Consider the following 27,753-nt stretch of genomic DNA (forward strand, 5'->3'; position numbering starts at 1 on the left):
CAGACAAACAAATAGCAGATGGGTATGATGTTTGGAGTAGTATTTAACTGCCTTCCCCACAAATAAACCAGTGAGGTGCTAGCAATGGAGACCCACCAGCTACTTGGTGTCATGTGCCTTGTGTACAATAGTGTGGCTTGACAGAGATTACTGTTGCTATATTGGACTTGGTTTATGAAGGACTGTGCAGCAGGCTAAGCACCTGAAAGTTGTGCCATCAGGGACAAAGATAACTTCCTTTTCCTCCAGGAGAGGATGTGAAGCAACTGCATAGGGTTGAACGAAGAGGGATGTTCTGCCCACACAATAATGGAGCTATGACCCAAACTAACTTCCCCCTCTTGCCTTTAGTCGTCTAGCTTACCTGCTAAGTTCTGCTGCTGTTGGTATCTATGAAAAGTGTGGCAGAGCAATGTGCAGATTATGTATTGAGAAGTGCTTTGGGAGTGTTGGAAGACCATTTATCATACTACAGCAATTTTTCCTTTCCCACCCCCTCGACAATGGAATGCTTGTGAGAAGTTATGTGCATGTTACAATATTTTACTACATAGGGGACCATTATATCCTTGTAATCCATGACTAATTGCCAGCATGCAGTCAGACGTTCTAGTAATTGCTCTGACCAGTGCACCATAAGCAGCATTCCCTGACACCAGATGCAGAACAAACTGGCTTCCAGTGTGTCGAATTCCTGCTAAGGCCTGCTCATTATGATGTCTGTTTCTTTAACATTTTGCATTGAATTGGACTGTTTATGTTTTGAATAACAGCACACTGAGATGAGAGCAGTTAACCAGGCTGTAATTCAACCTCGAGTTTTGCTAACATGTATACTCCAGCTGTGTTTATTACGTTTTCAGAAGCTCCTCAATTGAATTATTGCTCTGTAATGGCTGCTTGCCAATGCCACCCTATAAAGAGAGAGGTCACTTAGCAGAGATAACGGTAGATACATATTAAATAGAGTTGGTGTGAAAAAAGGGACAAAATTGTCACCAAAATATTTGTCCATTTTTTAAATCAATTTTGTTTTTGAAATTTTGAATTTCTTTGACCAGGTCTACTATTAATGCATGTGAAATAATAATAATGCAAAAAATCCTTAACAAGTAGATTGGAAATCTCGGAGAAGGTGGGGGGAGTGCGTGCGTGCGCGCGTACTTTCAGTATACTGTACCTGTATAATGCATGAGGCAAGAGGCTGATTCAGTGTGGCAGGCAGGTGGCCTCCAAGACGGAACCAAGGAAGGGAGATGAATCTTTGGATCAGGACTCATTTTTCCTGTCTGTGGAGTTTAGAGAGAGGGATCTCAGGGTAGAGGTGATTCAGATTCACAATAAGGCTCTCCCTCTGCTTTTGTTTGCTAAGCCCTCCAGGACCAGGGGAATTGGAGACATAGAATGAACGAAATCTGCAAATCTGGGAGCTGGGGTGGATTCTAACATCTCACCAGTCAGTCGGGGGCATATGCCTTGCATCATGGAGCTCTTAAGAAATAAACTAATAATCCCTCTTCCTCCCTCTCTCATTTTCTCTTTGTTTCCCCCACCTTTGCTTCCTTTGGTTTTTTTCCTTGCCCCCTCTTTCTTTCTTTCTTTCTTTCTTTCTTTCTCTCTCTCTCTCTCTCTCTCTCTCTCTCTCTCTCTCTCTCTCTCTCTCTCTCTCTCTCCCCCTCCCCACTCCAGCTAGTCATCTTAAATTTCTGTCTGGCATGACTGGGGGTGGGTAGGTAGGATTCTGTTGATGATGCAGCAGGAGTGGAGTACCAGGTCACAGCAGAGCAGTTGAATTCGGTTATCTGTTGCACCTCATACTGTGCCTTCTAGGAACATGGCCTGTGGTTAAAAGGCTCCCTCCTACCTTGTGATCTGAGATGAGACAGACTCAACAAGAAAGCCCTCCAGTTGAGCACTGGGAGGCCTAAGGAGTCTTTAAAAATGTTCTATGCCTCCTCCATCCTCTCTGCTCCATGGGAGTGTGGTAAGAAAAAGAAAGGCGTGAAAAGGGATAGTAGGACCGAGAGACATAGGGAAGGGAAGCAAATCCCCTTTTATTTTAGAAATACACTATTAATACGTGCGAAATTTGTGATCCTTTATAGGAGAGACAGACCCTGGCGAGTGTTTTGAATCAGAGGAGTGATCAGCTATCCACTTGATATGTGGGATTGCTCTGGGAGGGGAGAGGAATCCAGTATATGATGGAACCTGTCTGGCTGAAAGCCTCAGCTGGGCAGAAGCCTGCTTTTGGAAAGAGTAGAGCAAGGCCTGCTTCGTAAGCTACCTGTTGTCCTAACCCCAATGCCCATCAGTGTGCACCCATCAGTCTGTTTCTATTACTTTCTCTAATTTCATTGACCTTCAGGCAGCTGTTTGGCCAGATTGCCTGCTGTTTTTACACATTATTTGCATTGGTACAGTGAGTGTGCATTCGCATCCTAATCATTTTTGCCAGCTTCTGTTCCTCCATGGTTGGGTGACTTTGCCCTGGGCGGTCATATGGTGGTCCTGTGAGTTCCTCTTGTTGCTGGTGGGTGAGGCAAGCCACATTTTACTGGATCCAATTCCTGCTGGCATGGTAGGCTGAATAAAACACCTGCAGTGACTCTACCACAGGAAGATGCCCATTCTCTTACCCAGTCAAGCAGCTGGCCAGTGACCTTGTCATTCACTTTTCAACCCGGTACACATGCAGGTCCTCACTCCATTCATCAATCTCCAGAGGAGTCACGGACATGACCCACAGTTGTGCTAGCAATGAAACCCCAGACCACAGCTGCAGATGTCTCCACAAGGGAATGGCATGTCTGAGTAGAAGACTGATCCTGAACAGAACTCCCTCTCCTCCCCAGGCAGTGTATACATGGCATTAAGTATCTTCTCCCTTTCAGCTGCTACATGAACCTGCATCTCATACTGCTTAGGAACTAGGTGAGGCACAATTATGCCTCTTCAAAATATGGGTCTGCCTTTCGGGCTCAGTGGGGCAGGGTTGATGCCTGGCCTTAAGTCTTTGCAGACCTGGTGGCAACAAATTTGGTTTTCTTAGTCAACAAGGCACAAGTAGATACCTGCCATTATGTCAAAACCCCAACACTGTGAGGCACAATAGGGCGTTCTTGTTCAGGAAATGTCCAGGATTGGAATAGTGCAATACCAGAGCTCCGATAAATATTTTTAAACCCATGGGGCAGAAGCCTTGAGCCCTGGCGCCTCCTGTGGGACTGGAGCCCTGAAACCCCGCACCCCATAGCTGAAGCCCAGAGCACCGAATGGGGTGAGGAGGGGAACTCCAGGAAAAACTATATGAGAATTTAAGCCCTGTGCAATATAGAGTGCTGAAGTGCAGGATTGTGGTACAATGGCAAAGCTGTGTGGGGCACATGACTCAAACAGCAATGGGGTCTTTGAGATCAGGATTCTGGAGCATTAGCAGAGCTGTGTGGAAGAATTTGCAGAATAGTTTCCTGGCATTCTACTTACTTCAAATCAGAACTGCCTGTTCCTCATCTTCATGAACACAGTATTTGCATTGAAAAATTATTTTGTGTGTGCGCATTTGCATGTTTCACAGGGTTGTGGGTTTGGTAGTTCCAAAGCTCTTTCTCTACCCAGAGCTAGAATGCCCTCAAGGGTTTTCAAGTGGCTGGCCAAAATTTGCAAGAATTAATTTAAAGCAAAATCTGATTCATATAATGAAGGGGGCAACTGGGAAATCTACTTTTCAAAGTCTACCTTCTCTTCCCCCAAATAAGAATCAACTCTCTCTTTCTCTCCTCTTCACATAGATGGGCAATCGGCAATAGGCCAGTTGGACGAGTCTGGGTTGGATCAAGTCATGTTTTAGGTGTTCGTGGCTTGTGGCCCGTGAAATGGTTTTGATACGGTGGAAAGCTCTTAAAAGCATAGTGTGAATCTATTCCTTTAACATGTTTATTCATTTAGCTGGGCTTCCCTTGTACCTCTCTATCTACCTTAGGTTTTTATAGAGAATTGGAGCTTTGCCCCTGAGAATGTCTTGGGCCTTGTGAAGGGCTCTTGATGCCAGGTTTATATTGTGAAAGGGTCTCTTGATTTAACTCAGTACCTGCCTGTTGTCAGAATACACAGCATAGGGAATGTTCAGAACTGGGGGTGACGGAATGTCAGGAAGGAAATTCTGATTCCTCATGCATTTAGTTTGTTTCAGGTTTTCATAACAGAAGAATTCAGCTTCAGCACTAAAGGAGACAAGGTATCTTAGGAATGGTATCCCCATTACCAGAACACCTGAGCACCGCACAGTCTGAAAGCCTGTGTTGTTACATGCATATAATTTTTAAAGTCATGTGTGTATTAAAAAAAAAAAAAAAGACTGAAAATGGCTGAGAACTTAAAAATTGGACAGTAACAGACTGCAAATCCTAGTGATGATTGAACCTGGTGATATTCTGAACAAAAAAGAGCCCTCAACCATGCTTCACTGCTTCACATTGACTCTAACATTATAGTCTTCAGAGTGATGTTTGGGGTTATTGCATGCACTGATTCTGTTGTTGGGAGTGGTTGTGTTGATTTGCATGTGGGTCGTTGTGCTGGGAGATTTGTGTTGATAGGTTTGGGTGGTGAATGAGGGGTGTGTGCTGCAATGAGGGGAGTGGTGTGTGTTTGGGGTTATTGTATGTGCTGACTGTGTTGTTGTGTGGATGGTTTTGAAGAACTGTGGCAGTTGGGCCAAGTAATCCACGATCTGTGCAGTCTTCCTTATGCAACCAATGAAATGATTGCATGTAAATTAGTTGCAGAGTAAGGGTGGTGACTGGTTGAGTTATCTCTGATATCACAATGTCTAGGATTCTTTTCATGGCATTTGCTGTTGCATGTGTGTAATTTGTAAAGTCAAAACGGCTGAGAACTTAAAATCAGACAGTGACAGACTACGAATCCCAGCGATGACTGAACCTGGTGGTATATTGAACAACAAAAGTTCTCAGTCATGCTGGTAGATGTTTCCATCACTTTGCACTGACTCTACAGGCATTCAGGCTTCAGAGTGACAATCCTGAAATCTTATTATGTAGATCCTCACTTTTATCCTTATTTTACAGATGGGGAACTGAGGCACAGAGAGGCTATGTGACTTGCCCAAGGTCACACACACAGTCTGTTGTGGAGCAGAGAAACAAGTCCATAGAGAAATGTAAATGGAACTATTCCTGGAAAAAGACCCAAATTAATTGTATTTAGACTGAGTAAGAAGTTAGCTCAACAGACTTACTGATGCATTGGGAGAACTGACCTCTGAATTTTCCTTGTATTTGCAGTTTCCTCTTTGAAGAATTATTGGCATATTTTGGTGTCCATTTTAGAGTATTCCGTTTTCTGGGCTGTTGTTTTTAGAAGGTGGTTGTACCTGATTTCTGGATTGGTAGAGTCCATCCCTTCTGATTATTTACATGGCAGAGCTAAACTGGATTCCTTCCCCCCCCCCCCCCCCCCCGCCGCCCCTTCCTGCTTTCCCTCCCCTTTTCTGAAAAGTGAATTTTCTGTGTCCTGATCCATGTTCTTGTGGGACACATGATGCTAGGGCTTAGGGCTGTCCTGGATAAATCAAAATGTCACATTACTGGCTTCTCCAGATTTGCCAGATCACTGTGCAGTTTGGCTGTCAGCAAAGATGTCCACTTGGAATGATCTACAGATACAATAAAGCACAACATGGATCAGAGGTGTGTACTGAAGAAAGCTCTGACTGGTGATAGGATGGTGCATGTAGAACAAGAATCAATTCCAGGAACTCCAGCTCTGTGCATACTGTGCAAAGCTATATCCTGGTATCTATTCAGTCAGAGGCTGTGAATATTGTAACTCAATATCTGCTAACTCAATGCGTATCTCAGCTTTTGTTGCATTGTAACAGGATCTATGATTAGCCTTTGAGAGATGAGTCAACTTTCAACTTATCTGTGCTTCTAAGTAGTTCACTGTGCATCATTTCACAACGTTCTTGGGCCACTCCAGTCATGGCGTGTCGCGTTACACTGCATAGGCACAGGAATTTCAAGAAAATCCTATCCACGTACTCATCACCTCCAGTTCATCTGCAGGCTCAATGTAGCTGGTATTTCAGAATGCAAACCACTTGAATTTGCTCTGGGCAGCTCAGAGATCATCAAGGTATGTTTAGAGTAAGAAATGATGGATAAAACTTTCAGGGGAATCTTTACAATATCTATCTGTCTAATCTATTAAATCTGAATTATGTAATCTATCTGGTATTATGGCACATGCATGTTGAAAGGATACCTTTTGTCTACGTAATAATCTGCTATATATTGTTACACCTTGTCAGAATATCTTCTGTCAAATATTGATTACTAATGCATTTTATAGGAGGCTTTATAATAAGATATTAAACACTGTAGTTGTGTCTCCTGAGCATATCATAAATATTTTAAAAAGGTCTTTATATGTAGCACCTTCATGGAATGTCAGTTTGCAGGTGCCTTTTGTTTAGGATATTGTATAGGGTTTTCATATCCCAGATATTAACATAACTGTGTGCCTGTATGCCTTACAAAATTTGATTTGCTCATTCAAGATATAGACGTACATAAGGGGTGAAATTCTGCCCCAATTGAAGTCAATGGGAATGGGTCCAGCAAGATTTCATTTTATATATCTGAGCTTGAGCAAGTCACCTACGCTCTGTCTGTTTCCTCAATTGTAAAATGGGGCTTTAGTATGTCAATTCAGTTCATTAAAACTTTATTGGCAGCACAAGCTATATCAGTATTGCTGAAGTGTAAGAGACAAACACCCACCCTGTGCTCCGCCAGAGGAAGGTACAGTCTGCTTGGGGCTTCACACTGTGTTTGGGATTTGATCTCCTGTGTCCATTTGTCTTTGTGGTCCATTCCTGGTACAGGGGGAGGCTGCTACATAGCGTAATGCCATCTCTGCTGGGCCTCCCCTTTCCCTCATGGCTAGACACAGCTCTTCCTTATAGCTTCTTGATGAACTCTTATTTCTGATCATTTAAAGAAATATCTTTTCCTTGTATTTGCAATGTACCCCTGTTGTGTTGGAATGGAAAGTGTCTGTCTCTCCCAATCTCTCCTGAGTCAAACTGATTGCTCCGCCACTCTTCTCTGGGTTTGGACTGTTTATGTATGTCTCCCTGGTTCCAGCTCTAGTTTATGGTCACTGATGCTGTGTTTGATAAGAGTCTGTCCTTGCTTTGCATATTTCACTGCGATGAGGTAGGCTGCTAGTTTAATAGTTCTGTTCAGAGATCTGTAGTAGTGTAGCTTGTTGTTTTTGATTGGCCTTCCCAGTGACTCATATATTCAGGCGTTTCAGTGTGGTTCTAGTCTCTTGATCATTTTTCAGTGTGGAGTGGATTGTGTGCTCTGCTGCCTGGGAGGTTAGTTGTTGATGACAAACAAATGGAGCATGCTTTGATCTGTATTTAGTTTTTGATCCTTCGGTGCTCTGCTGTGGAGTGTTTTGCTGCTTTGGTTGAGATGACACCGGAAGTTCAGTATTCTTTTCTTTGTGTTGATTAAGATGGGGAATGAACACAGTTTGGCTCTGCAGCCATTGTTGCTGCAGTTCCTGTATACACACAGTTGTATAAATACTATATGTATAGGCTTTCTGCTGGGAATTTGTCCTAACTGGTGTAATTGTCCATTACAATTGGATCCCAGATTTTACTCCCATGTAATAAAAGCACTTGAAATATACAGCAGAATAGTTCTAGCCATAGGTTCAGTGGCAGACTATCTTCTAGTGGCCCACATAGCTCTTTCTTGCAGTGTTTTCTAGCCATTCTGAAGCTGTGGATGTATTTATTCTAAGGCTTGGGCATGTTCAATATCGGTGTGTTCAACTTTGGGCTTTGTACTAAATTTTGAGTTTGTGGTGGTGATTTGGGGGCTTTTTCTGCAATACTGTGATTTTTGTTCTTTCCAGGCTGTCCTGTAGGGCCATGTACTGCAATATGGTCCTAGCAGGTGTATGTTTCTTTGGTGACTATCTTATGTAGGTGAAAATATTGCAAAGAACCTGCTGACTCATTACTAGGCACAGTATTAACCTCCAGCGCAAGATCCAGCCAGTAAAGGACTCCATGACCTCCAGAGCACAGAAGAGGGAAGTACCACTAGAGGTCAGGGGAGCTCTGGCTCAGGAGGTTGCTGGAGGCTGAGTGGGAACAAGAGCTGCTGCTCCTTGAGGCAAGGGTCTGGGAGCTGGCTGTGGAGAGAAGGCCAGGCTGCTTGGGATCTGGGATTGAAAGGCTGACAGCTGCTCTGGGAAGCAGCTTTTACTGGCAAGGAAGGCAGCTGTAGCCATAGCAGGTGGATCCTCAGAAATAGCCTACAAATGAGGGTTGTGCAGACTGTTCCAAACAATATGGACAAAATAACTGAACTCTGGCCAGGGATCGACAAGCCAGTGTCTGATTGCCTCCAGGATGGAGCATCCCTGGCATTAGGCCAGAGAGACTGCCCTGAGGGGCTCAGTTTGAAGCTGTTGGTTCATCTTTTGCTTGTAACTTAAAGTCATTGTGCTCAGGGTTGTTGCAGTGTTTTTCTGACAGCCCTAATAAAACAACCCTTTGTTATTCACCAGACTAAGTGTTTATGGGAGGGCTACAGCGGAATGTTAGATGTGCCGACTGCACTTACTTCTAGGTGTTCAGTACACACACCTCTGCCAGACATCTAGGCACTGGTATACCACAGCACTCAGCGACCCCTTGCAATGACTCAGTTCAGCAATGACCAGGTCACCAGCATAGAGGAGGCATTTTATCTCCAGGTTGTTTAGTGGAAGTCCTGAGTTAGGGTATTGATGTATATGTTGAGGAGGGTCAAACATAGGATACATTCCCATTTACACCTCTTAATTGCCCGGAGGAATTGGTTTGCATATTTATTTCTATCCAGCATCTGGGGGAATGGTACATGGATTTAATGACGATGCATATGCTTCCCACCAATTCTATTTGGTAATAATTTTAAGGTTCAGTTCTGAGTGATGGACTGAGTGAAAAACTTTTTTAAAATTTTGTGAAGCAGGCAAATATTGCATCTGTTTTCAGTGAGCATCTGTAGGGTCTAGACTTGGTCAGTGATTCAATTCTTTTTGGAATGCATTTGAGTATTTTGCATTTACTTTGACTTGAGATAAACAACTCTTAGGCTACATCTACACTACAGGGGGGGGTCGATTTAAGATACGCAAATTCAGCTATGCGAATAGCGTAGCTGAATTCGATGTATCAGATCCGACTTACCCTGTTGTGAGGACGGCGGCAAAATCGACTGCCGCGGCTCCCAGTCGACGGCGCTTACTCCCACCTCCGCTGGTGGAGTAAGCGCGTCGATTCGGGGATCGATTGTCGAATCCTGACGAGACGCGATAAGTCAATCCCCAAGAGATCGATTTCTACCCGCCGATTCAGGCGGGTAGTGTAGACCTAGCCTTAAATCAGTGCTGAGGAAGCAGAAAGTTACAAGGGAAACATGTAAGTGTTTTGTAATGGGGCAGGCACTCAAATGTAGAAACATGACTCATCTTGGGGGTGATTTACTGATTACACACACTCACGATTTGTGCCTTCAGCCAGCTAGTTATGAAAAAATACTAAATCACTCCAGAATGTTTACCCAAATGCATCACACCATTGTTTAAACATTGTGATGCCTCTTTGTAGACATAAGATGCCATCTCTTGCTGTGGAATATTCCAGTGACCTGTTCCTTTGTCACTCTTGGGAGGGAATGGAAGAGGATTTTTAACGTGTTTTGTTTATTTTAAGAAATACTAATGGACATTCCTCTAAGATCTGGATCTATTCTAGCACAGGCATAAATGCTGCAGACAACATCTCCTTTCCTAGGCCTGGTCCACACTAACCCCCCACTTCGAACTAAGATACGCAACTTCAGCTACGTTAATAACGTAGCTGAAGTCGAAGTACCTTAGTTCGAACTTACCGCGGGTCCAGACGCGGCAGGCAGGCTCCCCCGTCGACTCCGCGTACTCCTCTCGCGGAGCAGGAGTACCGGCGTCGACGGCGAGCACTTCCGGGATCGATTTATCGTGTCTAGACAAGACGCGATAAATCGATCCCAGAAGATCAATTGCTTACCGCTGGACCCGGAGGTAAGTATAGACGTACCCTTAGTGGAGTGTCGTCATTTTCTCAATCTGTGCCTCCTAACTGTTTTGGTCTCACCAGAACTGCTCACTTCAACATGCTCTAATATGAAAAGAGACTTTTCCAGGAACATTTATTGGTATAGGTCCAAATCCTTGACCTGCATGCAAGCCTGAGTAAATAGGCTTAGGGCAGGCATTCTCAGCAAAGCATGGTTTGATGGAATTATCCCTGAGACTCATGGCCATGGAATCTTAATGGAGATGCTCCATAATTTCTCTACAATCTCAACAGAAGTAATAGCAGTGGCTCATATGCTCCCCTTTCCATAGGGTGTTTGGGTCAGTTAGTCCATGTGGTCGTGGACCTATTGGCCATTCTGTTGCCCCTACCTTGCTCCCAATAAACCTCTCTGTGTTGGTGTGGTGCACAGTTCTATGGTTGGCAGGGGCACAGAGTGCCCGGAGAAAAATTTTCAAAATCTGCCCTTTAACGCTTCTGCTGAACTTTGGGCCAATCAACGTGTTCAGAGGAGGAAGCAGGATTTTACCTATATCATAAAACCTATGCACACCTCTACCACTTGCATCAAATATGTGACTGTCTCTGTCTACATCTTAGCAAAGATTTAATAGCACCTTAGTACTCAGGTTTCGTGCTACTAACACTTTGTTGCTTAACCAAATACACTGCAGCAAGCCTGTTTTTATTAGCCTGTGCTTTGGTGTGTAATCAATGGTTAAAATGGCGTTAAAAATGTCAAGCACAGCTTATTTTCTGATGCTGCATCCTTGACATTTTAAGGATTTGCTCTTATTCTTTCATAAAATTCATTGATTTGCATTGTGTCTCCAGTCAGTAGTGTGAATTACTGAGGTTCTACACTTGTACTGTAGCTTTCGTTTCTGCCCATGAAGGGAGCAGATGCTGAATAGTAAAGCTAACAGAGGTCGTATACCAAGGAGAGTGGCTGTACCTTAGCAACAGGACAGTTAGATTTGTAGAGGTTTGATGCCCATCACACTTTCTGCAGCATTATCAACCTTTTGGCTTCACAATCCCGCATCCTTCCTGCTGCCTAGTTTGAACAATAAAGGCACCTGAAATAACTTGGGGAGCCTGCGTAATGAATGACATTGTGATGCGAGGTCACGATTAGAGCTGGCCAAAATTGGTCCACTAGGTTGTTCAAAACATTTCATAAATTCATGTTGAATTCAGAGAATTGTTTCAGTGATACACAAATTCAAAAATTCAAAAAAAAAAAAAAACCAAACAAGCCCAAGATGTTTTGCTTCAGCATTTTTTAAACAAAACATTTCAGACTGAAACAACTTTTTGTGACAAAAATTACTTCAATTTCATTTTTTTAAAATTTGAAGCTTTTTTGTTTTAAAAAAAAAATTGTGGGTCACTTTTTGGTTCATCAAAAAATTTGAAAAACTTTTGTTTCTGACTGACCCGAAACAATTTTCTCCCAATTTGGAGTGGCGAGCGAATGAAAAATATGTTGTTTTCAAAGCTCTAGTCATCATGTGGTGGTGGTTTGTGCAATGGGATATTTTGACACCACCATTGCATTGTAATGTGGTGATGATGATAAATGTCAATGCAACTTGAAGCAAGTTAGATAAACCGAATAAGCAGCATTGTTGGTCTGTTTCAGGATGCAGCTCTTCTATTCTGCTTGTCTTTTAGTCATATATCTCACTTCTTAAAACTTCACCAGCACAGTTTACCTCTCTCCTACCTGTAGCTGCATGTCTCCTTGAGGTATTTATAGCTTTAGCACAGATGCACAGGGCCCCCTTCCTTGTGGGTAACATAAAATAAAAATACAAACTCTGAAGCCCTGTTCAAGTGTAACTTTCTATACAGACCAAGTACAAGAGGGAGAGATGGCCAGCGAATTTCTGAGATAAGAGAATAACTGATTTTATCCCCAATCAGAATCCAGGCTTCATAGCTGTCTTGATTCCAAACTCCTTTTCATGTCTGCTGGTGCCTTAGTTGACAAAACCAAAACTTATCACACCCGTAACCCCAAATCCTCAGTGTGGCTTCTCTTTTGGAGCAACTGTGCTGCCTTGGGGGCTAGAGAATGAATTCCCTTCAAAGCCTGTTTTTGGCTATTGTATGACATACAATACCGGCTAAATCAAACTCTCCTTTTTCACAGCCAGCCGTGCAGCCCGATAATTGTTGGTGACCAGAGCAGATTTGCATGTTAAAAGGAGTGACTGGAGACACTTAAAAAGAAGAGGAAATGTATTCATCAAAGCTAGCTTTATCCTTATGAATATTATTATTCCCAGGGACAATACCCCCAGACCTCATTAGAGCAGGCCTGCATTTAGACTCCTTTTTTCCCATTAATAGTTAATTTGTAATGGTTTGAGTCTTAATGCTGATGCTGTGCAGCGCACCAGAAGGAATTAAAGAAGGAGCCTGTAAGGCGCTCTCTGACAGTAGCATACTGCATTGTCAGGGTAGCTGGCTTCGAAAGGATCCTGTTAAGGGGAAGGGCAGGCGGTGGGTTAGTGTATCGGAGTGCTGCCGTTTGGAAGCTCGTAATATGAGAATTATAAATGACACTGGTAAGGACACTGTTCTTGGGAAGCGTATAATACTAGAGTCGTAGCTGATGCAGATGTGACTATTGAACTGATGGAATCCCAGGTGACGGTGGTTAGGCATTTTTGAGCAGGCAGCTCACACTGCTAGACTCCCATGTGGTACTAATTTAAGGGGACTAGATTCCCAAAATAGAAATTGGGGGCACTGTGACTCCCCCTGTCAGAGGGGGTGGTTCAGCAGGGTTTTGGTGAGGGGTCGGAATGGAGGCTCTTGTTATGATGGTGAGTGAGAGGTGCCTGCTTAATAATCATCACTCCCCACCCATTTCCCAGTCTCTGCACTCAGCAATTTCTCCTTCTCTTACTCTGCAACTCTCATTCCTGCCTTCAGGGTTCAATCTGGGGCCTAGGTGTGCCAGTGTTGGGGGCTGACATGGGATCTCCTCACTGAGTTGCTGCACACTCTGGCACTAGGGTTGCCACCCAGAGGGTTTGGGTTTCGGCATGTGTGTATGGGTGCCATCTGACAAGTCCTGATGTCTGTTTTTTTTTGATCCGTGGAAAAGGTGGCAACCCTAAGCGGAAGGAAGGAGGCAGAGCAGCAGCCGCCACCTCCGGGGCCAGACTGCTCACGCAGCTCGTAGTGGCCTCAGCTGTGCTGGTGAAGACCTTGCCAGCGACAGAGGCAGAGCCTTGGGGGGAAGAGGCGGAGCAGGGGCAGGGTCTTGTGGAGAAGAGACAGACTGGGGTGGGGCCTTGGGGGGTCTCCTTACCAGCCATTAGAAAGGTAGCAACCCAGTATGGTACAGAAAGGAGTCTGGAAGGCTGCAAATCCCAGAGTGCTTGGGACCATGATACAGAGTATATGTTCCAGAGGCACAACACTTTCCAGACATAGCTGGGCCAAAAATTCATGTTGATGGATGGATCTCTGGCCAAAGGAAGCTAGTTGATCTGGCTGATTCATATTGCAGTTATGATGAAAGACCATTCAGTCAGCCAGGATTCCCTTCACAAATCCTGGATGGTCCCAGAAAATCAGGCCATGACTTATAAGACCTTCAGTATTTTCATATTTAGTAAAGAAATTAAAAGCAAAAAAAAATCTATCTGCAACTCCTCACACTTCAGAGAAGTGAGACTGTAGCAGAAAACTCTAGCCTTTTGTTTGAGCCTGGGGCAAGTTAATGTGTCAAGACACTTACTGTAATGTTGTATTACCCTTCTGTGCCTATCCTCCCAACCCTCAGAAAAAAGCAGATATGGTGTATTTGTGTTAGCACCTTGCTAACTGACATTGTGTTTCTTGTTCAGATCACAAAAGCCCACAGTCCCAAATGTAAGTTACAGGTGGTGTCCTAAATTACCACTCTCAACTGGCCAGGTCCATATGAAACGTTGTGGGTTTTGAGGGGTATGAATTCACATGCCTAAATTCTTTTTTCTGAGTTGTTGTTTTGAACCCACCCAAGAACTAAAGTAAAGTTCAGCTGAACCTCTGAGTTTTGCCTGATTTAGGGCAAATCAGAATTACTGGTATGTGCAATCTGGTATGTGAAAATTTCTCATGTTTTCAGTCAAAACATATGACTCTGACCAGGGTCGCTGCAAACTTGGCTCTGATTCATTGGGTGGTTTGTGAACATAAACCGTGGCTGGAGGAGGAGATTTGACATGGAACGTGACAATGGGTAGGTTTGTTACAAAGCTCCGGCAAGTCTGCACCTGAACAAAGGACCGGTATCAACTCGGGTTCAGAATTAAACCCCGGAATCTGCAGTCATTTGTACTTCGCAGTACCTCCATTTGGATGGAGGAGGAATGATTTCATGTAAGTGAGGTAACCAGTAAAACAGGGAGCCTTTAGAAGGGTTTTGAAGAAGTGATTTGTATTATCCAAGCTGGGTATAATCAGCCACTAATAAGCCTGTTTATGTTATGACCTTTGCTGTCCCCTTTCAAGTGTTAGAGCAATGTTAATCCTGCCCATTGTTCATTTCTTAACACAGTTAGGAATGCTGTATAAGTATACGTGTCTACCTCACGTGGATGCTGTGGTCTCAAAGTAGCTTTAAATTAGCCCTCTTGCACATATATAGCATTTTTGATTGCTGCATATTGTATAACTTTTCTGCCTTTAAAGATCCACTTCCAAGAATATGTATCTAAGTTGCATGTGTACAAAATGCAGTAGTTCTGCCCAAAATGGATAATTGTGCTCCTACCGCTAATTAACAATAGGAAATGCCAAACTGTATTTGTAGTTGCTGATTTTGTATGCTTAGCTGTGTATATGCAGATTAGTTATTCATTTATAAAAATTTAGACTTTAATACATATGTAATCTGGCCAGGTTTCAGTTGCTGTGGGAACTATAACTCTGAATTTCATGTAAAATTCCAACCATAGTGTTACATTTAATGCAATTATTTTTGCTTTTTTTAAAATGCCGGAGGTGAAAAAGGGAGTGATTTAATGTTGAAATAAATGTGGGTCTGAGAACAAACAAGAGAAGTTTCAGCTAAAAGAGTGATTTTTCTGGAAAGTCGTAAGTGTCTGAAAATAGGTGTTTAGAATGAAATTGTCTTCTCGACCACAACTGTATAATTATTATTATAACTATATTTGAACTATTACAACTATGGCAATGCTGTAATAAAAGTAAGCAACTGTATACCATATAAGCATCCTAAAAACACAGAGAGCTTGTTTATTGTATTTACTTCTTTATTTCCAGAACACACCAGTGGGAACTCCAATTTTCATAGTGAATGCCACAGACCCAGACCAGGGGGCAGGAGGCAGTGTGCTTTACTCCTTTCAGCCTCCATCCAGCTTCTTTGCCATTGACAGTGGCCGCGGCATTGTGTCGGTAATACGAGGGCTGGATTATGAAATCACTCAGGCCTACCAGCTCCAGGTCAATGCAACGGTGAGTCAGGCCATCTGCTTCATTTAATTCTTTTGCTTGGCATTTAAGACTCTTCAGCTGCAGTGGAAAGAATCTATTATTGCCTTGTTTTATCTCCCCTCATTCTACTTTCCCTTTGGAATCCTAGTTTCCTGTGGATTGCAACAGTAAAATTCTATTGTAGAATATTTTAGGTGGCCACATAGGCATGGGATTGACTGCCAAGTGCCTCCAATATTTTAAGTGTGTACATGACACTAAAAGCATACATTTCTTTCAAATATTTTATGCTTATAAATTCATTATTTTACAAATTGACTAGTGGCTTCCAACTCGTGTGGGGACTTGAATCTCCAAATTGTGCCTTTCAGAATCTTTTGCCTGCATTTAGATAACTCCCTTAATCCAGGAAACCCTGTATCAAGATGGTCTGTCCCCTTTGGGTATGTCTACAGTGCAGTTAGATGCTCATGGTTGGCCAATGCTGTGGGACTCGGGCCAAGTGGCTGTTTAATTGCGGTGCGAATGTTCAGGTGTGGGCTGGAGCCCGGGCTCTGGGACCCTGCAAGGAGGGAGGGTCCCAGAGCTTGGGCTCCAGCCTGAGCCCGAATGTCTACACCGCAATTAAACAGCCCATTTGCCCGAGTCAGCTGGCATGAGCCAGCCATGGTTTTTTAACTGTAGTGTAGACATACCCTTTAAGGGCAGTTGGGCCCAGACCAGCCAACAAAGGACCAGCATGACCCTTTAAAGAAAGGTGTTCCATGAGAGGATCAGTGGTGCAGCTGGGAATGGGGACCAGGTGTTTTAGTCAGATGACTATAATACTCAGGTAAAGAGACTGTGTGGAGCTCAGTGCAGGAAGCCTACAGTCTGGAGATGAGTGGAGGGGGAGGCTTCCTGGAGCAGAACATGACCCTGATGAGGGAGAGCTAGGGATGTTAGTGAGGACTACAGCACTATCTGAGAAAGCAGGGCTGTGGGTACCCTGTCCCAAAGGAGAAGACATTTGAGCCCCGGAGTGAAGGCAGCAAGCATAGGAAGAGGCCCTAGGAAGGAGAAGCAGGGTAGTTTGCAGCTATGTGGGGCAGAGAGGTTTTTTTGCCAAGAGCAATTCATCTAATAAGCTGGGTGTCTGAGAGCCATCAGCCCCCTCTCCCCCCCAGCTGCTGGAGAGTTATGTGCAGGAGCTAGTTTTCTTGGAGGGGAAGGGGCTGAAGAGACATTGACCAGTTCCCCAGGACAATACCCGGGACCATTTCAGCTAAACTGGGACTGTTAGCATGTATGGAAGATTGAGCTGCTTGGGTTCTCCCCACAGGTACCCATGGCTGACAGGAGGGCAGAGAGTGGAATGGAGTTGCAGAGACAGTAAATAATTACAGTTAGGCATCCTGATTCTGGCTCGTGATCTCTGCCTTGGGATGTGTCAATCAGTGATGCTGCAAGTCATGAGGATACAATGCCATGAAGTAAACATTGCAACTCAATGTCAAAGCCATGCTATGATTACATTGTGACCTCCTACAACTCTGTTCATTAATGACTTGGCTTTCCAACTCCTGAAGGACAGGGTCAGGGCCGGCTCAAGGGTTTTTGCCGCCCCAAGCAGCCAAAAAAAAAAAAGTCGCGATCTGCGGCGGCAATTCAGCGGGAGGTCTTTCGCTCCGAGCGGGAGTGAGGGACCGTCCGCCGAATTGCCGCCGAATAGCTGGACGTGCCGCCCCCTCCGGAGTGGCCGCCCCAAGCACCTGCTTGCCAAGCTGGTGCCTGGAGCCAGCCCTGGACAGGGTGCCACTGCCCACGCATTCCATATCTAGACACAAGTGAAGTGAGTTTAGTGATCTCCTCCTCAATTTGAGTGCCTATTTGTCATATTACAAAACCACATGTGCTATAGCAGAATTGTCTGTGTGTGCTCAGGAGAGGTCCAGAACTGCAGTTCAACAATGCTGTAGATTAGGTTTGAGCTGTACAGGCAGAGCTGTGTGTAGGTCAAGGTTTGGGATAGACAGGAGCACTGAAGTGGGGGTCTGGGCTTCTATTTGACAGAACTGAGGTTGCACAGGCAGAGCCTGTTCAGATGCAGAAGCCTGTGTGATGCCGGCCTGCACTGTGCAGGCCACCAGGCCATATTATCAGTCCAACTTCACCAGACTTAAAACCAAAACCAAAAACGTTGAAGTTTTTATCTGAAGAAAATAAAATCCTCAAGCCCAGTAGTGATAATGCCAGCGTAGCAAAAGAGTGAGTCAGAAACAAGCATCCAGCAAGGCCGTAAACACCGAGGCCTGTGTATTGAGGGTAATGTGCAAGCTGTGTTGTTGAATGCAGTTTAAATTAACATTAATCTCCTGGCAATCAGTCCTAGCTGCTGTTCAAAACCATTTGTGGAAGTGTGCAGTAACCTCTAATGTTTGCCTTTCACCACTGTGCCTGATGGTTGGTATCAAGAGACTTATTTATCTCCCTTCATATGTCATCCATGCTGATTCTCTTTGGTAGAATATGTAACACAGCGTTAGTACTTTATCTGGCAAAGGGCTACGTGAGCTAGCATGGCATTGGGTCTCCCATGGTGGAGGGACTGGTGCAAGAGAGCTCCCACTACGGCAGACCTCACCTGATACAGGGCAGTGCTGTGAGGAAGTTCAAATGGATGTCGTTCCAACTATTGCTCACAAGACCACTGTAGTTAGGAAAAAGAACAGGAGTACTTATAGCACCTTAGAGACTAACAAATTTAAATCACCGGCTCATTCACCTGCACGTCCACCAATGTTATATATGCCATCATGTGCCAGCAATGCCCCTCTGCTATTACATTGGCCAAACTGGACCGTCACTACGCAAGAGGATAAATGGACACAAGTCAGATATCAGGAATGGCAATATACAAAAACCTGTAGGAGAACACTTTAACCTCCCTGGCCACACAATAGCAGATGTTAAGGTAGCCATCTTACAGCAAAAAAACTTCAGGACCAGACTCCAAAGAGAAACTGCTGAGCTCCAGTTCATTTGCAAATTTGACACCATCAGATCAGGATTAAACAAAGACTGTGAATGGCTATCCAACTACAGAAGCAGTTTCTCCTCCCTTGGTGTTCACACCTCAACTGCTAGCAGAGCACCTCACCCTCCCTGATTGAACTAACCTCGTTATCTCCACACTGATTTATACCTGCCTCTGGAGATTTCCATTACTTGCATCTGAAGAAGTGAGGTTCTTACCCACGAAAGCTTATGCTCCCAATACTTCTGTTAGTCTTAAAGGTGCCACAGGACCCTCTGTTAAATTTAAATTTGTGGATACAGACTAACACGGCTGCTACTCTGAAACCTGTAGTTAGGAAGTTCACATTAGTGGCATTTCAGGCACTGCGGCTGTAATAAGAGTGCATACTGCGGCAGTCCTGGTTGGCAGTAAGAGGACTCAGTAGTAAGGGTGCCTACTTCACTATCTTGAGACCATTGAGGTTATTTCTCTTGCAAGCTAAGCCATGTTTGAACCCAGACTTCCAGCAGTGAAAAGCATACAATAGCCCAATCACCCTCCGGACCCCTGGCTTGAAATGTTCCAAGGCTGTTGCTTTAAAAGGCTTTCATAACAGGACCTCCTGCATACTTGTTCCAAGCACTCACCTCACTACAACACAGGAAGCAATTTGCCTTACATAGAAAGACAGCTGCAGTTGTACTAATCTTGCCCAACTCATTTATAAATATAATAGAAGTGGGTGACTTTTGACTTCTTTAAACTAAAAATGTAACCTACTTGCAAGTGATTTTAATATCATGAGAGTATGTTGTCCTACGGCTAAATGTTTTGTATTTATTTTTAACCCATTATTCCAATTGAAGAAATTAAAATCAATGGTTGCTATTTATGGAGCCCACATAAATGACCATGTTATGAGCCCTTGTTAGTCACCGGCTGGCGCTGCAGCAGCAGTTAACAAAATATATAGCCTTAGTTAAAACTAAGACATTTCAATGTAAGAAAACAAACTATGGATTGAAATATTTGTTAAACAAAAAGCAGAGTCAAAACACAGTGAAAAATACATGATGTCTACTAAATTGTTAAGGGCAAATCTTGGGGAGAAAAACATATTATTTTCCAGCTCAGAGATACGTACTTCAGACAGTAACTTCACAACATAGTTTTAAGAAAAAGCGATTTCCTGGAGTATTTATAGATCCCAACCCGATGGTGGGTGAGATAGCAGGAATTCTGTAAGTGCAAATCTGAGAGACTTGACCATTGTGTGGGATGAACTATTGTTCTGGGTATTTCTCTTCCTGTCATAAATGATTTTTTCCTCTCCGGGTTTCAAGGACCAAGATAAAAGCAAGCCCCTGTCCACTTTGGCTAATCTGGCAATCACCATCACAGATGTGCAAGACATGGATCCAGTCTTCATCAACCTGCCTTACAGCACAAACATCTATGAGAACTCACCTCCGGTAAGGGCCTCTTTTTCTTGCAGTGAGAAGGGAAGGGAGGTATGGTTAAGGGGATAAAGAACACTAGACATCATAATGCTGGGGGTGGATAATCCTCTCCTGTCAAGTACTGTGGTTTCCTCCTCTCAGGATGGTTTCTTTGGTTCTTCTGTCCCAATTTTCGGGTGTTGAATCTGGGTTGAGAAGGAACACTATCTTCATTGCAGCTTCGTGATGTTCAAATGCAAACACCATAGCATAGTTTTTGTTCTGCAGAACAAAATAGGGGAAATGGCAGATAGTCCTTGGTCTGAGGTTTGGTAAAGGTGTTATGACAGTAGCAAGGTATCTGCTCATTCTGGGGAAGGGTAGCTTGACATATGGTAACATTTTCAAAAACCTCTGTACCCTAAATACCATTGAGAGTCAATGGTACTTACATTCCAAAATAACTTTTAAGATTTTACCGATAGAGCATGTGTTCTCTACACTTGGAAAATGACATTCTGTCCTAAAATCATCATGCTCTAGACTTCCACGCACTCACATACCACTTCTGGAATCCTGCATTCAAATGCCTGATTGGGGCACAGTTTAATGCATTCATCTCATCCAGCTACACAATTTAACATAAACATGCTCGAGAACGACCAAGGACTAGAATAAATGTAGTGCAGGATTGGAGTGTAATGTCCAAGCTGTATAAGGGCTCATTACTGGCATAGGAGCAGTGGCTGCAAATCGACGTTAAGGTGGATTGGTGATGTTGGAGAAGGTTCATCCAGTGCCAGGCTCCACTCTCCTTAACTCAGGCTTGGGTCACATGTGCCACGCTTTCATAGCTCTACATTCATCTACATATGTTCTCAATCCTCCCCTACTGCCAAGTAATTTCTTCTGCATTCATTGTATGCTCATACTGAGGAATTTCCAAAATACTACATACTGACTAGAACATTTCAAAGTCTGTATGGATGGGCCTTGTAGTCCTGCACACTGGGCAGGAAATGTAGGATTGACACATTTTTAGCATTCCCTGATTGTCTAATGCCATCAGAAAAAGCACAGAGAAAAAGTTATAAATCAGACTGGAAATAAGGTGTAAATTTTTAACAGTGTGGGTAATTAACTGTTGGAACAATTTGCCTAAGGTTGTGGTGGATTCTCCATCACTGACAATTTTTAAATCAAGATTGGATGTTTTTCTAAAATATCTGCTGTAGGAATTATTTTGGGGAAGGTCTATTGTCTGTGTTATATCGGAGGTCAGACTAACTGATTGCAATGGTCTGTTCTGGCCTTGGGATTTATGAATATATGAAGGTGGAAAATCTTTTAGGCGTGTGTTTGATTGGACAAACGCAGATGTGATGACATTATGATGTCATGTCAGCACATAGCAATGCAATGTACATGTTTGGGTGAATGTAGTCCATGTTGTGAGGATCTTATAAGCAGTGCTTGTGAGATTCAAATCACTCCTTTGAAAATAGGACAATCCTAGAAATACTAGGACATATGGTGGCAACTCTAAATAATAAACCATTGCAAAATCAGTGGGGCTGAGACCTACGTGCACAAATCACACAGTGGAATAGCCTCTTCAAAATGGCCTCCCCCAAGCCCCCTCCCCCCAAAAAGAAAATAGGAAATTACAATTAATTCAAAGCCAAAATGTCCTTGTTTGTATACGGTAGAACCAACCCCCCTACACACACAAACAATAAATGGCAGCATATAGGAAATCAGTAAATAATATTGAATATACACATCAAAAGCAGGAACACATACGTAATATATGACGGGGTGATGTGCCAGAATACTACTACTAGGATCATAGATGTTAGTGATGGCAAAGCTCTATTAAATTATTGATTGTCTTCCTGGGCAAGGGTAGGATATAGTTTTCCCTAATAGAAGATGTTTTAGATATTTGACTGATAGAATTTTTTTTATTAAAGCTAATGTTTAAAATCAAGTTTACAAAAGTTAAGAAGGAAGGTACTGTACATCTGGGGTCAGGCTTGAGTTATGAGAGATTACAAGTATCAGTTACAAGGTGCACAAGATACATACATAGCACATAACCAGCATAGACCCAGATTGGGGTGCGGGAGTTTTTAAAGCATCAATGAAGAAGTGATCTCGGGTACGCCACCCATTGAATGTATTTAGAGTCCAAGTCAGTATTGGTGTAGCGAATAGGTACATAGGCAGGGTGCGTCCCTTGGTTCGTCAGGGAAGGAAGTGGGTCATTTCCCTGACCGGCGGTCTCGTTTACTCGTCCTAGTACTGATGGTGTCCCGTGATGTGCTCCGTGTAGATGTCTCTGGACCACCTGATGGTGTCGGACACCATGAACTGTCTCATGAGCCGGGCGTAGTGCCAACCTACTCCGCACACTCTCAGCACCCGCTCGTTATGGGGGTCCCACGTGCCCAGGGCTCTATTACATTTGATCTGAGCCAAAAGACTGAGAAGTGATTCAAGAGGGGAGATGCAGTTGATAGATACAAATGGCTACATGAATTACACTCACATGAAATCCTGTCCTGTTTATATTAAGCATTTTCCCAGCACTAGACAGTATACACAGTGAAGAAGAAAAGTTCCTATTTAGAGTGTTGTTAGCAAAAAAAAGAATGATATGAAATGAAAATCCCCACTATCATCAAAGATTATAGACTGGATCATCTTCACAGAGTGACCTTGTATCCATTAAAGGACTCTCTCTCTTAAATTAAATGACAGTATAGTAAGACTGAAGCTAAATGGTCCCTTCATGTTGTTACTTACACTAACATACATATCAATTACTTTCTGAAAGTATAGTACTCAGCCTGGATAAAATAACCATAAAATCCATGTCTAAGGTAAAATATGAAATCAACCCACAACTACTAAGCCACAATCTATCAGATTTCCAGCTTGTTTATAGATTTAATTTCTCTTGTTCTTCTATTGCATCTGAAAAAGCATAAAATAGAATTCAAGTGTAAAACTGGGGGAAACACAATTCTGATCCATCAAAATGTCCTCATCCTCCATAGAAAATATGTGAGTGTACAGCTTGTATTGAGTGATTTCCCCTTCACTTTCTCCATTACATGGGTGTGTGCAATAGATGGGAGTTCAGAGAGGATCTGTATTTGATTGAATGATGGAATGTAAAGACAGGTGTATTTTCCCTTCAGGGAACAACTTCTGAAGTCTGTAAAGAGCATAAGAACACAAATCTCTGTGCACATGCTGAAGTTTGGCTATGCCACTTTTGCAAGACAAGAAATGGCTCATCAAAGCACCAGCCTGGTGCTGTTGTTATCTACACCACCTGTGACTATTTTTCTTTTCCTTTCAGATCTCCAAGCTGTCTGCCCGTAGGTCTGGTTTGGAGATTTTGTGACCTAATAGTCTCAATGCATATGTGAACAGGAGACTAGTGTGAAGTGAATTCTGATATAATCATGAAAAACTGTAGTAAGAGGTTCCACTAGAATTTTCTCTTACAAGAATAGTGATCATGATTAACAGTGAAGTGATTTTTTTTTAAAGTACCAGTACAGTAGCTTGCCACTTACTTCTACTTAAAAAGAACAGGAGTACTTGTGGCACCTTAGAGACTAACAAATTTATTTGAGCATAAGCTTTCTTACTTCTTTACTTCTACTTAGTCACTTTTGAACCTCATGAAATCAGGCACCAATATAGTGTCTAGAACAGTGGTTCTCAACCTACGGCCCAACCAGCACACAGCTGTGGCCCATGTGACATCCTCAGGATAATACAGGTAGTATTGGATGCGGCCCACAGTGGTAAATAGGTGAGAACCACTGCTCTAGAACCTATTATGATGCGTACATGGACTGTGAAAGCCTCCCAAATGCACCTCCATCCTGACCTATAACACCCTGGGTATTCAGTTGTGGATGTGCCGAATAAAAACGGTCAAATTGTGTGGTGGTTTTGTTATGTGAAAAAAGAAGTCCACTAGGGATTTTGATGAGACATCTGGGCTTATTTCACTTCTGCCACAAAATGGGCTTCAACTTGACCCGGACACTGTGGTCTGTGTACCGTGCACTCTGACCTGATATATGCATCCTTCTTCAGGCACATTGGGCTAATATATACACAAGCTGTTTCTGCTATTGTAGACATAAGGGTGCATACAAGGTTTGGACAAGGTTCCTGATAGTTTCCCCAGCCTCTCTGGCTCTGTCTGTCTCTCTCTGTTTATCTATGGTGCACAGCATAACTGTGTTTCTCTATCTACGTATCAGGCAAGAGTAACTAATCTAAAGTGTATATGTTACCTAATAAAATCTTCTTATTTGGGATTACTGCATCAAATTTTAATTTCCTCACTCAAGCAACAGCATGTCAGCCAGCCTGTCGGTGAAGAGCCGATAGAAGGTGAAAGGAGTGGATAAACTGCAGCAAATTACTGAAAACAGATCCCTATCAGCCCTTTGACTAGAATTGACTGGAAATAAAGAGTGAGAAATAGGATTTTTTTTGCCTCAGATTCTGCCATGGCAGCTTTCTGAAGTGCATCCACTCCCCCTCCCACTGGCTCCTCCTGCCTTGACACGGGGTTAAGGGTCACCTTTCAAATCCTTAATCCTGTGACAAAAGAAGGAAGAGAGGAGAAGAGTGCTGCTGTGGTTCTTATTTTTCTGAGCTCGGGATACTGTACTAGAATTCAAAAGCATTTTGCATATACTTATTCAGACTGTGAAGAAAGAAATTTCCTCCTCCCCTCACCTCCACTTAGAATTCATTAGCAGGCAAAGATGGGGAGAGCATTTGTCTTCTCATTAGGCTTTGCATATTCTTTCTTGATGCACTGTGTATTCTCAAAGGGGACAGTACAAATTTCCCCTGGCTCCTGGACAAACCAAAACAGAATACATACAGTTACAGTAATGCTCAGCATGTGTGATATAGAGTTCTTTTCTTCTTCAAAATGCTTTGCAGATGTTAATCCTCACAACCTGTATCATTTGGTAAGTATGTGGCCATTTTACAGATAGGTAAATGGATTTACCCCCAGTCATAAAGAGGACTCACTGTCCAATAACCCAGGACTTCCAGGCTCCTAGTTTTGTATTCAGACCACAGCTCACTCTTGTCCAAGAACTTTAAATCAAGAAACCATCAGCTTCTTTTCCAGAGGGGACATGGGAACAATCCACCCAGCAAGAGGTAAGCTGAGGCACACCCGAATGCATTCCACACTGGCATACCAGACAGGAAACTGTGTAACAGTGAGAGATGCTGAGACCCAGTAATTTTTAGTCCCTGACTGGGTTTTCCAAGGTGAGTGAATAACGTGTTCCTTATTGTAGCATGGCATTTATCCGCCTTAAAATAGAATTAAAATACTTTTAATTCTTTGTCACCTCCAAACTCCCGACCCTCCACCCCCCAATCAGTAAGTTAAAGAAATAATGCAGAAGCAGTACCATCTTGGCTCCAGAGTATCGATAGCTCTCCGTTAATTCCTTCTTAGACTATTTCCAGCCCATCCGTGTGAACACTTTATTAAAAGCTCAGGGTTTTATTAAAAAAGGATTTATTTACCCTCCCCCAAACCCCTCAAACTTTATTTGGCTAATGTAAAATTCTCCTTTTTCTGGTTTTTAAGCATGGGGCTGTTTCAGATTATTGCTTTTTAAATCTTCTCCTTCCATCCATGTGGGAGTGGGTTATTCTGTATTCCAGCACTCTGCTTCCCATTTTACACCCTCTACTTTGGGGCCTTACGTTATGGCCTCACCCCTCCTTGACAGTCAGATGAGTTGTTAATCCCTGTAAGAATATTGGGAGCTTTTAGGAGTAGCTGCAGCCACCAGTTTACCTGACAGATACATGGATGATTACCACCAGTAGACATGAACTTCCTGATTCAGCTTGGGAACCTCACTAGTATATAGTATATAATAACATGGACTTCTCCCAGGTGACAGTGGCAGAGTTACCTCTGGTTTAGAGATGGAGGTAACTGCCTGCCTGGTATTGGAGTTTCCTGGACAATAGGCTTTCATCTTGTGATGATCCAACAGACAAAGTTAGGGTGTCTTGTAAGAAGAGCCAGGGAAGAAACTAGCTGCCAATCCAAGAGGAGTTGAGAGAGACAGAGTAATCGAGGAGGAAACTTACCAATTACTTAGGCCAGGTCTACACTAACCCCCAAATTCGAACTAAGGTACGCAACTTCAGCTACGTGAATAACGTAGCTGAAGTCGACATACCTTAGTTCGAACTTACTGCGGTTCAGACGCGGTCCACACGCGGCAGGCAGGCTCCCCGTCGACTCCGCGGTACTCCTCTCGCCGAGCTGGAGTACCGCAGTCGACGGCGAGCGCTTCCGGGATCGATTTATCGCGTCCAGACCAGACGCGATAAATCGAACCCGGAACTTCGATTGCCAGCTGTCGAACTACCGCGGTAGTGTAGACCTGGCCTTAGTTTCTTCATATGAGGGAGCACCTAACAAGGTTGGAGCTGTCAGGACTTTCACTTTCACTCTGTACAGCTACCATGGATTGCCTTTATATTTATTAACATACTGAGGATGTTTCTGGATGGGGCTCCAGAAGTATTTTTTTATTTCCCATTTGATCTTTGCAGTAAATGGAGAAATTGCATCAATTTGCATTTCTGCTCCCCTTACGTCTACACTGAGACACAGCAGAACATAGGTGTAAACAGAACCTGCTCCAAGTTGGTGCCAAGTTTCTATTGGAGCGTCAGAAATTAGCTATCATGATTTCAGATATGTCTATCATTCCTGAAATTCGCCAACTAAACATGGGACGGATTAGGGCAAATTTTGGGGGGGAGGGATTTCTTGGCTTTTTCAGGACATCAGAATATGTAATAAAAGCCTGGTACATGAGGATGCCTAAAGAAAATATAGGGTGTAGAGAGAGGCCTTTTTTAGGGCCACATAGATCCAGCTCCCTTCCAACCCTCTGCTACTTGGCTCTAGAAGTGCTTTTCTGCAGATCACAATTTGCTCTGGGATAGTGGATAAGTGCTCTGCATTTGAGGCTGTTACCCAGGTGCTCAGCTGTGAGGGCAGGTCATGACTATATTGTCATGTTTCATTTCACACAAAGCAATTAATTGAAGATGGACATTTAGGACCTGATACTTTGAATTCAGTGGAAAGACTTTCATGACTTTGATGGGTTTTGGATCAGGTTATTAGTGGGAGACCTACAAACTCCTGGGAGTTTCATTCCACTCGTCATATTGATGTTGGAGCATCATATAAACAGGACTGCACGAAAGATAGTCACAGTCTGATAGGCCATAAAGGGAAGTGTAGCAGGTGGCAATTGCTGTCTCTTCTGTGCTTTCGGGAAACGGATGTCTGAGCAGTGGAGGTGAGGCATCATATCCACTGTACTGTGTGTTTCACTGCCATGGATAAAGTGTGAATCCTTTTCAGCAGGGCACAGGGAGGGGCTTGTAAACTGGAGTGGGGAGAAGTAGAGAGGGTTGACCCACAGTTGCAAAAACAACTCCATGAAAACCTGTGTCAGACCCTCCAGAGCCAGCCAAAGCCCTAGTTTCCAGTGTTGCCAGTCCTTTAATCCTCATGACCAGATGGTGAAATACCATCTATCTTGTGGGTTACCCCATGGCTCTTGCAG

General features: G+C 43.4%; 1 protein-coding gene across 1 annotated transcript in view; it reads left to right on the forward strand.

Moving 5' to 3' along the window:
• The window catches only part of CDH23 (cadherin related 23), a 547,959-nt gene that overhangs the window by 225,305 nt on the left and 294,901 nt on the right, over positions 1-27,753 (forward strand). The window contains exons 7-8 of the mRNA XM_065408191.1: positions 15,467-15,661; positions 19,982-20,110. Coding sequence (XP_065264263.1) covers positions 15,467-15,661; positions 19,982-20,110 — 324 coding nt within the window. The remainder of the gene's footprint in view (positions 1-15,466; positions 15,662-19,981; positions 20,111-27,753) is intronic.

Source organism: Emys orbicularis, chromosome 7, assembly GCF_028017835.1.
Source record: "Emys orbicularis isolate rEmyOrb1 chromosome 7, rEmyOrb1.hap1, whole genome shotgun sequence".
Lineage (NCBI taxonomy): Eukaryota > Metazoa > Chordata > Testudines > Emydidae > Emys > Emys orbicularis.